The 14,470-nt window shown below is 37.3% G+C and overlaps 1 protein-coding gene across 3 annotated transcripts; it reads left to right on the top strand.

Annotated features, from left to right (window-relative positions):
* The first annotated feature begins 3,884 nt into the window (after positions 1 to 3,884).
* On the top strand, positions 3,885 to 14,399 carry LOC110732398. Of its 3 annotated transcripts, none has more exons than XM_021912332.1 (7): positions 3,885 to 4,162; positions 5,532 to 5,620; positions 5,759 to 5,834; positions 12,358 to 12,407; positions 12,483 to 12,815; positions 13,489 to 13,536; positions 13,780 to 14,399. In XM_021912332.1, exons 1-7 carry the CDS (start codon positions 3,970 to 3,972, stop codon positions 13,954 to 13,956), a joined length of 966 nt encoding a protein of 321 aa, XP_021768024.1. In that variant the 5' UTR covers positions 3,885 to 3,969; the 3' UTR covers positions 13,957 to 14,399. The 3 variants fall into 3 exon arrangements, with proteins under 3 accessions (XP_021768024.1, XP_021768025.1, XP_021768026.1); XM_021912333.1 differs by having other exon boundaries at positions 3,887 to 4,162; positions 13,498 to 13,536; XM_021912334.1 differs by lacking the exon at positions 3,885 to 4,162 and adding an exon at positions 4,175 to 4,273.
* Positions 14,400 to 14,470: the final 71 nt, after the last annotated feature.

Raw genomic sequence — 14,470 nt, 5'->3', positions numbered from 1 at the left:
CTCTCATCGTACGTATGTTATGGGTTGACTTTTGGTCATTATGTCTTTTCTTCAGCTATTTATTGAATTACTATATACGGAGTATTAAAGCTCCAATTTTCTACTTGTTTGTGTTATTTTTCGTATGGAGGACAACAATTTGTCCAATACAAATTCGTGTGGTAACATTGTTATGCTTTCTTGATTTTCATTCGTTTTTAAAGAGCTTATCATTTAACATTACCACGTAGTCAAAGTTATAAAATTTTGACAGTTTATCATATAAGTAGTAATTCGTACAAGTACTTCATAATTTTTTTTGTTTGGATTAATTAGAATACTTTATAATATGAAGTTTTCATATTTTTCACATCAAAGATGTTATCATCTTTTTGTAAATTAGGAGAATAATATTGAAATAAAATAGAAAATCAGCATATTGAGCTATAATTATTATTTCTAATTATTTAAGTACGTAGGTGTTATCTATGTGAACTTTCAATTGAGCTATGATGAATCTATTTTGGAGGTACTTTTATAGTAGCCTTTTTATGGTTTTGTTGATTAAAGACTCTTAAAAGAAAATTTTGGAATGAAAATTGTTTGAGTTGGGATTTCAATCAAACAACTGCATCCTCAAATAATTAATATTATATCGATCAAGACTCAAAGAGTACATAAAGTTGATCATAAATCAGATTCACGTGGGGCCGTGGGGGTGTTTTGTTGTAAAACTTGGAACATATAAGAAAATCGGGGCAAAAGAAAAAGAGGTTTGACTAGAGTAGACCTTAGAAGAAGAGTTTTATTGAGATAATGGAAAAGATTTGACTCCAAAATTAAATTTTTAAAAACGAAAAATTTTGGGTGAGACGGACTCACCATGAATTCCCCGTCCAAATACGATCACCGTGACTCATCAGAAATTGGAGTATAGAAAGATCGAAGCATACAGAAGCAGGATCGAAGAAGACGATCCAGATGATGATGATGATGAAGGTGCCGCGAAGAAGAAGATTCAAATGATGATGATGAAGGTTTTGCCATTGACATAAGAAGATCGAAGAACATGATCCAGATGATGATGACGAAGGTGCCACGGAGAAGATGATCCAAATGATGATGATGAAGGTGCCGCCATTAACATAAGCATGGTGAGTGATTCTTTGGCCATCGAAAATTCCGCCATTGATGCAACACCTTCATCTTGAGAAGAGAGAAAGAGGAGATGCGTTTATTGAGGAGAAGGTTGAGGGGAGAGAAAATCAAAGGAGAGTGTGGGGAAATAAGCCCTAAAAATATTAATGTCAGGCATTAGATTATTATTGTTTGGTATTAGATTATTATTGTCAGGTATTGCATTTTTATTGTTTGGTATTAGATTATTATTGTCAGATATTAGAATATCATTGTCAGATATTAGAATATTATTGTCAAATATATTGTACTCACAGTAAATTTGGTCTCACGCAAAACCTTTTCTTTTAAAAAGTTGGTTGTAAAAGCTTTTTGCATTTGACAATTCTATAATTGCGAGGAAAATTGACTATTATTTGATTTTCATCATAAAGTCAATAAAAAATCACTCTCTCAAATTATGTCATACCTTTATTGTCATTTATACGGCGAAGTAGGTATCAATTACTACTTTACTCATTATCAAATACACGAACGATTTCCCACAATATTGTTAAAATAAACATAAATTTTCTCTGTGTGTCAATTTTAAAACAAATTCCTCAAATACCGTCCACATAGGATTGGTGTTGGGTGTCAATTTTTTTTTTATTTTGTTTAGCTTAAAACCGCTAACGACAATAGCGGTTGTAGCTTTAAAACGCTATTGCAATTAGCGGTTTCAGCAAAAACACCGCCTTTTGCTATTTACAGGTCTCTTTGCCTCCTAACTCAATCCAGAGATTCCTTAGCCAAAAGCAGGAAAGAGAGCGCCAACATTAATATTGCTAAGTTCAAAGAGACCAGATTTCAGTGATAACCGGTCTCTTTGCCTTTTTTAAAAAAAAAAAGAAAAAAGAAATACAAAATCACTAATATTGTTAGCAATATTAAAATAAAACCATTGACGACATTAGCGGTTTTAAGCCAAATCAAATACTCCATCCGTGTTTAAATAAATGAAACGTTTTGACTTTCACGGAGTTTTAGGAAGGTTAGTTGAATGTATTAAAATAATAGATACTGGGGTATAAATTTGAGGAGAGAGAATAAAATAAGGGGTTTTGCGGGGACCATTAGTTAGTAAAATATTATTAAAAAGTTGAGAGAATATTATTAAAAAAATAGAGAAAAGCTACTAAAAAAGAAAATGTTTCATTTATTTAAACACGGCCGTAAAAGAAAAACGTTTCATTTATTTAAACACGGAGGAAGTACCAAATCTACATAGATGGTACTTTGGAAATTTGTTTTTCAATTGGTGCATAATGAAAATTTGTTTTTGTTTCAACATTATTGAGGGAAATCGCTCCCAAATATACTAGGTCTTTTATACAAACAACCAATATAATTAGATAGTCAAATTAGCCATCGCAATTAGATACTCTCTCTGTTTTTTTAAGTGTCTCATAATGACATTTCACATATGTCGATGCAAAACTTTAACCAATAATATCTTTAATTATCATCAACTACAGATTATAACAATTGAATATTAATAATCTACTCATTGAGATGATTCCAACAAGTACTCACAAGATTATAGTTTTTTCTTATGTATAATTCACAAACATTAGTCTAAATATGTTTAATGAATAATGCCAAAATCTTCTACGACATACTTAAAAAAAACAAGGGAGGAATCAGTTACCTAATATGGGCCGCAACCTGAAATTTTGACTCAACCCTTTAGCAAAGGCATAATGTCAATCTCAATGTTGTTGACTTTATGTTATGAGGCCGACTTAGCTCAAAAAGACTCAAATTTGTTTACAAATTGCCAATCAATATAAGGAAAATAAAATCTGTCCAATGAAACTCAGAGTCTCAGACCATGCTTAAACTAGTGTTCCATTCAACTACGGAATAATTTATGGTTAGTAAACTTAACAAAATTATTGGAGTGTATTTCAAACATAATTAAACATTAATGAACCTATACTAAGGTCTTGTTCTTTTCAACCAAGATTGGTTAACCCATACTTGACGCTTAATATTTCATTTAAATTAAGTGAATGGTTAAAGTTTATGATTGCTTTGTACTCCGTATACTTAGAGCTAGCTAACGAGTCCTGTTGTGTTGGGTTCGTGTTCGTGTCGATGTTAAACAAGTTGAAAAACTCTTGACCCAAACCTAACTCATTTATTAAACGGGTTGAAAACCTTTGATCCAAACCTAGCCCGCTTATTAAACGGGTTACCCGGGTAACATTTTATCCACATAGTATGAAATAAACTAATAAAAAATCAATTACAAAATTAAAAAGACATACATCATTATTCATTATAGATACATAAGAATTCAAAGCTAGTAGTTTTAGCAACACAACCATACATAAAATTGTCCCAAATTAACCGTCGAATTTTAATTTACAAAAGTTGAAATTTTTTAATTTCTTTGTCAAATTAACTGCCAAAAATTTACCAAAATGTACAAATGACGCTAAGTGAATTTACACAATTACAAGTTTTGAATAAAAAATCCAGTTTTTTTTTAACTACATAATTAATAGGTTAAGCGTGTCGGGTTTGGGTTAACGACATAATCGAGTTATGCGTGTTGGTTTCGAGTTGAAAATTTCAACCCAAACCTTATCCGTTTAATTTCGTGTCGACCCAATTATATAAGATGGTCGAGAATTCTTGACCTTAATCCGCTTATTTCGAGTCGGGTGCATATCGAATTATCTTGTCGTGCGTATACCTTTAACTGAACTTATTAATCCAAGAATAGCGGGTACCTTTATTAATCCTAAAACCTTCAACCTTTGCACACCCTCTTCTCATGTAACTCCCATTTGTGGGATTGAAAAAATGGAGAGCAGAGCTTCAACAGCAAGCACAAGTAGCAGCAGCAGCATAAGTGATGAAGGTAGTACCATAATAGTACGGCAAAGTCAGAGTATGAGAATCGAGTTTCCCTTTACGCTTAAAGTGGGTCAGGTCTTTACTGGCTTTGGCGTTGGTTGTGGTCTTGGTATCGGCGTTGGTCGCCCCATCAATTTAGGTACTTTCTCTCTTCTCAATTCCTGATTTCACATTCTACTTATGGATTTGGGTAATTTTTTCAAACGCAAAAATGGCGAAAACCCACATCAATTACCCCCTCAAAAACCCTGTAAACTTCTAATTTTGTGTTTTATTATTTTTTATTGCGAGTTAATGTACTAGTTTCTATGTTAGTTTATGTTGATTGCTAGATTTATTTTGTTTTCTGTACTAGTTTTGATAGTTTATGAATTAGCCCCATAAATTGTTATTTGTTTGAATTTTTTTGGTTATAATTGTGTTTGAATGCCCAAATTTCAGGGTTGTTTATGCATGATTGTCCTGGAAAAAGGATAGCAGGAGCTTTAATGTTCCTCAATATTCATGAAATGGAACTTAAATTTTTAAAATTTGAATATGGAGCTACTCCGTATATGTTTTACATGCTCTGTATATATCTTGTTTGTTGTGTCAATGTAGAGATGTAGACGTTTGTTGATCTTGCTAATGGAGCTTCAGGATGACTTTTAGATATTGGGGTTTGCAGACATGATAATTGCTACTTATTGGTTGAACGCAATTTTTGCGGAGGGTTTATTTGTCCCTTCGTGCATTGTGCTTTCTGTTGGTCAATTTTCGAAGGATGGCTGTATTTTGCTTGATGAGATATGCATACATTGTTGGACTTTTTCGACTTTCAGGTCATGATATATATCTTTCAATTCTTTGCCTTGATTGTTGTCTGGATTTGCCGGGGTTAATGGCATTAAGGTTTTGAAATGACCTTGCCATTTGTGAGATCCAATTGGGTGGGTTTTGTGGTCTAGAGGTGAAGATATTACCTTTATAGAAACAAGTCTGAGTGCAGTCAAAGTTACCCATGAAGCAATCACATTTTAAATGCGCACGATCTAGGAGATTTTCCACCCAATAGCTAGTTCAGTTGGTAGAAACTAGGAAGGATCCCACCATTCATCCAAGTTATTCCATTCAGGCAAAGCTTGGGTCTTGATCCTACCACTATCATATTTTAATTGGTTTGGGCTTTATGATATTTGAGCCATTGAGGTTAGGCTAGATTTTTGCTTTGTTGTATAGGTTTTTCTTGGACTTTGGACAATAATCTGTTTAACTGCTTACTTTTTTTTTTAATTACCGTAGTTACATGTAGTGATATACGAAATATGTATTCTAGGAGGTTTGGCTTCTCTCTTTTTTTCTTTCTTCTTCCACTACAGTGTATTTACATTTTCATTAACTTAAGCCACAATTCAGTTGTTTTGAAGCAGTAAAAATTGTTCGTATCATTCTGCAGTTTTCAACTCATTTTTTTGATCTGTGAAATGAGTTTCTATAAAGACTGCTAATCAATTGACCACTTTTGTTAGGTGCTATCCCTATGCTGAACCAAGTTATGAGTGCTGCTAGTGGTGCTACACAGGCTTTCTCTGGTATTGGAAGACATGTGAACCATTCCGTATGTAGTTTTTCTCCTCTTTTTTAGCTTTCATTGACGATTTCTTTTTTTAATTTTAATTTTTTATTTATCATCTGATATGTTACAGTGACTTGCAAGTCATTTTCGATTTGATCACAAATTTCCTTTTTTTTTCAGTTGAAGAAGATAGGTGCAAAGAACATTGAGGCTGGCATAGGATGTGGAGTTGGTTTTGGTCATGGTTTTGGAGCTGGTAAGTCACTTGCTATGAAAGTATAGGTAAAAAAGCACTTTACAAGCTTGCTGCTGATTTGGTTTGGTGAAACTATATATAAGATGTAGTGTAGGGTGTATAGTTGAACTTAATGGCGAAAGAAATCTAGGAGCAAAATACTTTTTTTTTTTTTAATAATCTGAGACTGCTGTTGGTGACATTATTGAAAATTTGAAAACCATTTTATTATGTATTTTGTTCCTTAGTAGCTAAAATTATTATGTGATTAAGATGGCCAGTCATCCTTATTGAAACCAGTTTTAGCTTAGTCGCTAATTAGCTTAATATATACTTCCTCTGTTTTATTTTATTCATTTATTGCAACATTCTATAGTATACACTATTCACTACTCCACTTTTATTACACTTTGTGATTTATTAAGAAAAATTTAGTCATATGGGATTTTGTTAGATATGTCTCAAGTGTAGTTTATTAACTTTTAATCTTATAATTTTTACAAATGCATAATTAAAGATATTAATGATACATTGGAAAACGTGAAAACAAAAATGTTTCAAGTAAACAAAAAAAAAGAGGAAGTACAATGTACTTGTACCTTTTTGTTCGTGATATCGTAGCTGTTCCTGTAGACTCTTTAACTTTCTTGGGGTGTATTTTCTTTTGCTTTCAATTTCTATATGGTAACAGAAAGACCTGGGAGAATGGCAACAGGCAGCATGAACTCATATCATTAAGAAGTAATGATATGCTAAATAGGGATGAAGAAATGTTGAAGTCAGTGTCTCCGTGACAATGTGTCACGGTCCGAAAAGTTTGGCTTGAGGCCGTGCGACGCACACTCGTCAAAGGGGCAACGAGGGTGCAAGCCAAGAGTCTTGAGTGTTACGAGGTTAGTAGCAACACGATTGAGAAGACGTCTTTGGGGTTCACTTTTGTCTATTGGGAAGCAAGACTGAGAGCAAGGGTCAGTCAAGGCTTGTGACAAGCGGATCCGACGACAAGTGTATCTTTTGGAGGGTCTCTAAGGGGCGCTTTGAGAGTTTAAATAAACACAAGATTCAAAGCAGGTAGGAGCCTGTTGAGTTCATTGATCACTTGCTCTCTAAAGAGTTTTAAATAGAATTTACAATGGAAATCTAGTGAACACTAGATTGACAACAACACAATAATTCTACTTAAAGCCTAGAAAAACTTATAGAAAAGCCTAGGAAACATAACATAAGCAAAATACAAGTAAAAAGAAGGAAAATGCATAAGAAGAGAGGTGGATTCTAACATCTTCCTCCACTTAAGCCGTCGACGTCCTCGTCGACTTACAAATCATATACTTAAAAGAAAAGAAAAGAAATAGTAGCTTCAATCCTCTGTTGCAGGCGTGGCTCTTGTCCTTGTTCTGATGTTGGCGCGGTTGCTGATGTTACGGTTGTCTTCAGGATCTTTGGTAGGGTTTAAGACGACTAACGTGGAAGACGGAGTGTATCTTCATCCACGCAGGTGGCTTGTAAGCATTCTTCCCAATCCGTTTAGTGATGCGGATAAGGCCTTTATATTTTTGTATCAATCGACGATTTCTTCCGAGAAATTTCGGCTATTCTCGTAGTACCTTCACCATCACCTTGTCCCCAACTGCGAAGTCCACCAGCCTTCTGTTTTGATCTGCCCATTTCTTCAGGTAGGCTCTAGCAATTTCAGTGTTTTGCTTCCATCTCGAGGAGCGCTTCTCCCTCCTTCCAAATCCGCCACAGTGTGAGGAAGAAGAGGTTGTTGCCCCATAATCAACTCAAAGGGGCTTTTGTTGGAAGAGGAGCTCTTTTGAGCGTTTGAAGCAAAGTTGTGCTACATCTAGAAGCCTCACCCAATCCTTCTGGTTGGCACTTACATAATGCCGCAAGTATTCTTCAAGCAATCCATTAAATCTCTTTGTTTGTCCATCGGATTGTGGATGGTGGCTGAGGTCAGAACCCATCATATGAAATAGCTCGGACCAAAATATGCTCGTAAACTTGGTTTGGCAACCCCCAATACTTCACTAGGTGTTTGAAGAAAAGCGATGTCGTCTCTTCCGCTCCGCAGGCCTTTTGCATGGGTACGAACATGGCATATTTGAAAAACTTATCTATCACCACCATGATAGAGGAGAACTGATTTACTTTCGGGAAGCCACTAATGAAGTTCATGGAATGTAGCTCATGACATCCTCCTTCATTCTTGGTCTTCCCTTCTTCGATCATCTTCATTATTGTTTTTGTCATCAGATCATCTTGTAGGTAAGCTCGTACTTGATCCCTCACAGATGTAGCAATGCTGCTCGCAGTCATCAGAGCGAGCTTGTGAATTGATGCAGGGCATCGGGTACTCGGTTGCTTGACCCTGTTTTGTAAGTGAACTCCACATCAAAGTCAGCAAGTACCTCTTGCCACCAAGCTTGTCTCCCCGTCAGTTTAGGTTGAGAGAGAAAGTGGCTTGCCGCGGTGTTATCATAACAAGTAGTGTCTCCATCCTCTAAGGCGGTGCACAATTACTAGCAATTCCTTCACTTGTGCCGCATACCTCCTCGACATCATTTAACTTCCTACTTTCAAATGCAATAGGGTGTTCTTCTTAGAGAAGTACTCCTCCTAATGCAAAGTCCGACGCATCACCATAAATGGTTTGTTGATGTCAGGAAGAGCAACGACCGACTCTTTCATCACTGCCTCCTTGAGCTTTTGGAAAGCTTCTTGTTGTGGTCCTGACCATTCCTAGTGACTTTCTTTTCGCAATAGGTCGGTGAGAGGACTTGCAATCTTTGAGTAACCCTTTATAAATCGCCGATAGTAGTTTGCCGATTTCAGAAAAGATCGCAATTTAGAGGTGTTTTTAGGGTCTTGCAGTCACGAACATCATGTATCTTCTTTGGGTCCATTTTCAATTAACCCTTTCCCACGAAATGTCCAAGAAATCCGACTTCTTCCCGGGCTTTAAGAATAAGTGATGTTTTCTTAATTTCTCAAAGACCATCTTCAAGTGATTGAGGTGTTCTTCAAAAAGTCTTACTATAGATCACAATATCATCTAGGTATACAACAACAAATTTGTCCAAGTATTCGCGGAACACCTAGTTCATCAGGAGGTGGCGGGTCCATTCGTCAACCCGAAAGGCATAACTAGCCATTCAAATGCCCCATATCCTCGTCGCACAAGTTGTCTTCAGTTCATCCCCATCAGCAATGCAGACTTGGCAATAGCCGGACTTCAAGTCTAGCTTGGTGAAGTATACTGCATCCCCTAACTTGTCGAACAAATCTGCCACCAAAAGAATGGGGTAATGATTACGCACCGCTACTTCGTTTAATGCTCGATAATCGATGCATAATCGGAGACTCCCATCTTGTTTCTTCTTAAAGAGTACGGGTGCCCCATAAGGAGCCTTGGAGGGGCGGATGAAACTTGCTTCTAGAAGGTCCTCTAGTTGTCTCTAGGGGGAGCCGTGCGAGAGGGGCTTTCGCCCTAGGCACGAGCTCGTTCTCATGGTCCACTGCCCTCCTAGGCGGAAGCACTTTTGGTAGTTCTTCCGGGAGAAGGTCCTCAAAAGTGTTGGAGGGAGATCCCCATTTGCTTCATCTTCCTTAGTGGAAAGAGTTGCGAATGTGGGCTCGTTCCTCTTCAATCCCTTGTCCAATTGCATTCCCGAAAGAAGGGGGCCCTTTGACCCTTTTCTCTATTGCAAGCTTTGAGGAGGCACGGTTGCTGCTTAGCCACTAATATTGATCTGAGGTGTGGCATCGGAATGACCTTACTTGCATGTAGGAAGTCTACCGAGCACCAAGCTAAAATCATCCATGGTAGCTACTGTAAAGTCCAATTATCCGCTTCAATCCCCTAACTTCGTCAACACCTTCTTGACGACGCCGTGGATGAGTTTGGAAATTGAGTTCACCGCTTTCATGCTACCCCCTTTTCTTAAGAGTTTCAACCCCAGTCTTTTTGCCTCCTCTTCTGAAATGAAGTTGTGGGTGGCGCCCGTGTCTACCATTGCTCGGGCTTTCTTTCCATCGATCAACACATCTAAATACATCAGTTTAGTATTCCTGGGTTGGCCCTAAGGTGCCTCTCTCACCATAGCATACATCATATGCCCTAGACCCTGGGAGGTTCCTCTTCACTAGGTTCTGCTTCATCAGTTTCTTCGGGTTGTGCCACTTCTACTGACATAGAGGACAATTTCTTATAGAGATTGTCAATTTCTCCTTTCTGTCGACACTCAAACCACTTATGAGGTCCTCGACAAAGGATGCAAATCAAGAGTCTGGCTGCCAATGATGATCCATTGGTGCTTCCTATACTGGAGAAGGAGGAAGCCCCATTCTTCTTGGAGTCTTCTCCCCCACTCTTGTTGTATTTATTGTTCAAGTTGTTGGAGCTAACTTGGGAGCTATATGTTGAGTTTTTAGGAGGGTTTAGTGTTGGGCCACTATTCCCCTTCTTCTGATTTTTCCCTTTCTCTAACGAGTAATCCAGCTGCCCCAGACAGAGTGTCGATTTTCAGGCGCCAAATCTCCCTGTGTGCCCTATCTTTCAATCCCCGCACAAAGTTGAACAGGCGATTCTTCTCGGACATGTTGTGGATCTCCAACATGCACGTGGAGTATTCTTTCACGTACTCCCGAATGGGGCTCTTGTGCTGAAGGGTTGCCGGTTTTGTGTAGGCCACAAATTCAGTGTTCTCCGGGTAGAATTGTTCCATGAGTTCTTTCTTTAGGTCCTCCTAAGTATCAACCAACATTCTTTCTACTTGGATGTCGGCATACTTGGTTCGCCACCAGAGTTTCGCATCGTTTACCAAGTACATTGTGGCAGTATCGACCTTCAACTCTTCTTCTAGTTGACAAATTCAGAAATATTGTTCCATGTCAAAGATGAAGTTGTCAGCTTCTTTTGAATCTCTCGCACTATTGAAGGTGTGAGGCTTAAAGGGTTTTATCTCAGCACCTCCAATGGGCACGCATCAAGGTAGCACATTTGTCTAAGTGCTTCGTTAGCCAACCCTTGCACATAGTTGAGGTGTTCCATCAATCCCTCCACAGTCGTCTCAAGCTTCTCCACCTAATCGGCTTGCTTTATCACAATATCTATGAGTTTGGGCATCCTTTCTTCAAGCATGGCCCAATATTCCGACTTGCCTTCAAGACAGGCAATTTGTTCTTCCCACGTATCCCAATGTTTAGGCATCTCCATGTCCAATGTCTCTAGAGCGAGCCTCAGCTCTGATACCAACTGTTACAGTCCGAAAAGTTTGGCTCGGGGCCGTGCGGCGCACACTTGTCAAAGGAGCAACAAGGGTGCAAGCCAAGAGTCTTGAGTGTTACGAGGCTAGTAGCAACACGATTGAGAAGACGTCTTTGGGGTTCACTCTTGTCTATTGGGAAGCAAGAGTGAGAGCGAGGGTCGGTCGGGGCTTGTGAGGACCGATTAAGTCAAAGTGCTCACAAGCGGGTCCGACGACAAGTGTATCTTTTGGAGGGTCTTTAGGGGGCGCTTTGAGATCTGCAAGCACTAGTATTAAGAGTTTAAACAACAACAAGATTCAAAGCAGGTAAAAGCCTTTTGAGTTCATTGATCACTCGCTCCCTAAAGAGCTTTAAATAAAATTTACAATGGAAATCTAGTGAACACTAGATTGACAGTAACACAATAATTCTACTTAAAGCCTAGAAAAACTTAAAGAAAAGCCTAGGAAACATAACATAAGCAAAATACAAGTAAAAAGAAGGAAAATACATAAGAAGAGAGGTGAATTTTAACACAATGGCATATATCTATGAAAACAAGATGCAATATAGGCTGACCTAGTTGAAGAAAATAGCTAGAAAATTGATTGATCCCTTCCTAGTGCATTTTCTCAACTGGGGAGTAGTGTCTATTGAGGACATAATTTGGCTCGATTGGAGTAGCCACAAGACCTTGAAAGTAGAAATTGATACACTCGCTATGTCTTATGTACATCATGTAAAGTGATTTTCCATTCTGTCTTCATTCTAACAATTGTAATTGGGGATAAGGTTGTTGGTTTCCAAGGCATTAAGGTAGCAAATTTCCCTGTTTAGGACCTTTTAGCCTTTTTTCTGAAGGAACAATGTGCCTGTAGAACTGATCTCTGGTAAGCTGGAATCAGGGCTGCAAGGTCAGTCAATAGAGATTGTAGGTAAAATTGGTAAAAGGACGATCTAACTGATTCAAAAGAGAGTTTATTATGTCAGTGTAGTGAGACTCCAATCATTTAAACTGTAATTTTATGAGATTTATTTAAAATGTTATTATCTACTTTCTGCTATGCTTCAAAGACCCATAAAACATACATTTTTTTTGCTGATATCTATATGCCTCCTGTAGTTCTGTTTCTGAAATCTGGACTTTGGGAAAGGGGATTTGGTGTATGCTAATGGTTTCAGTGGACTGGTTAAATCAGCTAGTAAGAAATAGAAACAACTAAAAAACTTTGAGCTTTGCCTTCTGGTGCTTCAGTGTTACCTGTTAATGTATCAACTTGCACCTGTGCAGGTCTTGCTCTGAAGCCGGGAGTGGTCCAACGAATCCAGTTTTCCATGATAGTATGTATTGATTTTGCTATAATCTCTTAAGCTCTCTATGACTCTGTGTAAAGGTTTAATATTTGAAATTACTAGGAATTAGTGAGCAAAATGATGATGAAATTTGGAGTAGCCCCTGATTTATCTATTGGGCAAGGTCTTCTCCCTGCATCTGTGCAAAGTAGTATGACTGCCATTCAAGGTTCAGCTCGAGATCCTATGGAAAGTATTGCACAATTTGGAAAGAAGATACCAGGCGTGAATAACCAAGATCCAGCAGGAGATGGAAAAGTGAATTTAGGGATTGAAAGGTTTGGATCAGAAGATGTGCCTTCAAAATTACCCTTGAAAAATCGAACTGAGAAGCTTATCAATGGCTTTCTGAAAGATCCACTTTTGAGTGGAGAGAATTCTGAGCTACATGACAGGGTATGTATGTTTAGGAAGATTATATGCTAGTACATAATTACCTACTTCCCTATACAGAGTTCTCTATCACTATGTTATGATGTCCCTAAAAAAATGTTCCATTTTGAATTTCAAGGTAATAAAGTTTATGTTTCCAAATGGAATCAAATATGCCTTTCTACTGGTTGATTGTTTGATTAAAACATGTTCAAGGTTAAAAATATTTGGTAGCGATAGTGTATATACTTCTGTATTGGCTTTGCATTACACTGCTGAATTCCATTGGCTGGTTACTCTTGATTGTGTATTCCATCTACAAATAGTATATTATGGCTCCCACGATTTCCAATAGAAAAGTCATCAAGCTATAACTTGTTTTCTCCCAGTCTGCTGAGCTGATATGTGTTTAGTAGTTGATATGACGTTACAATTGTGAATGACATGAAGTGCTGCTAGGGCAGCAGTGACTTAGGTTCCTCTCTTTAGGGAACTGCGGAGTTCTACTAGCATGAACTTGCTTAGATGAGTTAAGTCTTGTAAGATGTAGTCAGTTGAAAACCTTTAATTATGGTCTGGTTAAAGCTTCTGTGTTTGAGTTTCATCTGTTATATTTTTTTTTTTTAATTTTTTGTATAACATAAATATCATTCAATATTTCAATGTTTTCGAAGTTCATACTAATCATATTGGATAGCTCCTGCAGGATGAACAGCTGGAATCAGAAAACAGGATGCTTCGAATGGTCGGTTCTGTTGTTAATCTTTGTGCGATCAATAATCATTTTCAAAATTGTACATATATATATATATACATGGTGAATGAACTAAATATAAGCAAATGAATATAATCACTTAGCCAACCAATTGCAAATCCAAAAAAATGTGAACAAAAAAATATAGTACTTAGTAAAAGATGGTTGTTTTTAAGCAGTACATATCAGCTTGGTAACAACTACAAGAAACTAAATCTTTCCTCTTTTGATCAGGTTGTCAAACATCAGCAAGTCATTGAGGAGCTTATGGAAGAGAATGAAAGACTTCGTCAAGTATTGGTTGAAGACTTGAAAGTTCCATCTAGTAAACTCCAAGTTAGACATTCTGTTAGAAACGAGTCTCCCTGTTCTGATTGTTTCAAATGTAGAAGAAAACAACGGAGGAGATAGAAATTTCATGGTGAATAGGTGATCAATATGCATAAAATCAGTTTCAACTTAGGTTTAGCAATTAACCTTTTGAGTTCTTCATTTGTATCAGGTTCCTTACCTTTTTTGTGTGTTCATGTTCCTGAAACTGTTGATCTTGGTACGTGTATCAGCATTTAGTACAATATACACACTATAATTGGAGATCATAGAGAAACAAATTAACATCACAGTACACCAAATGAGAGAGAAGGGCATACCTTTTTTTTTTTTTTTTTAACATCTAAGTCTAAGCCTTACATTTGGTACTCTGCAATTTATTTTATGTTATGTAGTCTAACAATAGCATATCTTCACTCTAATTCTTGTGATTCCATCTTATCTAATCATGTTGGCATCCTATAGCTAACTGGTGCTGCATTACTTCATACACCATGAATAAAATGTGATGAGATTTGGTTACTCGTGTTGGGTATTACCCCAAGAGTTTACTTGTAGCATAGCATAAAGCTCGAATTTACACAAATTGCATCTA

This window comes from Chenopodium quinoa, unplaced genomic scaffold (genome assembly GCF_001683475.1).
Source record: "Chenopodium quinoa cultivar QQ74 unplaced genomic scaffold, ASM168347v1, whole genome shotgun sequence".
Lineage (NCBI taxonomy): Eukaryota > Viridiplantae > Streptophyta > Magnoliopsida > Caryophyllales > Amaranthaceae > Chenopodium > Chenopodium quinoa.
This window is presented reverse-complemented; position numbering and strand designations above follow the sequence as displayed.

Bases quoted from the DNA above. Each gene is read 5' to 3' on its own strand.
- LOC110732398 (XM_021912332.1), top strand. From the start codon at position 3,970: ATGGAGAGCAGAGCTTCAACAGCAAGCACAAGTAGCAGCAGCAGCATA. The intron at 12,816-13,488 runs GTATGTATGTTT...CATATTGGATAG, and splicing joins ATTCTGAGCTACATGACAGG to CTCCTGCAGGATGAACAGCT. The intron at 13,537-13,779 runs GTCGGTTCTGTT...TCTTTTGATCAG, and splicing joins AAAACAGGATGCTTCGAATG to GTTGTCAAACATCAGCAAGT.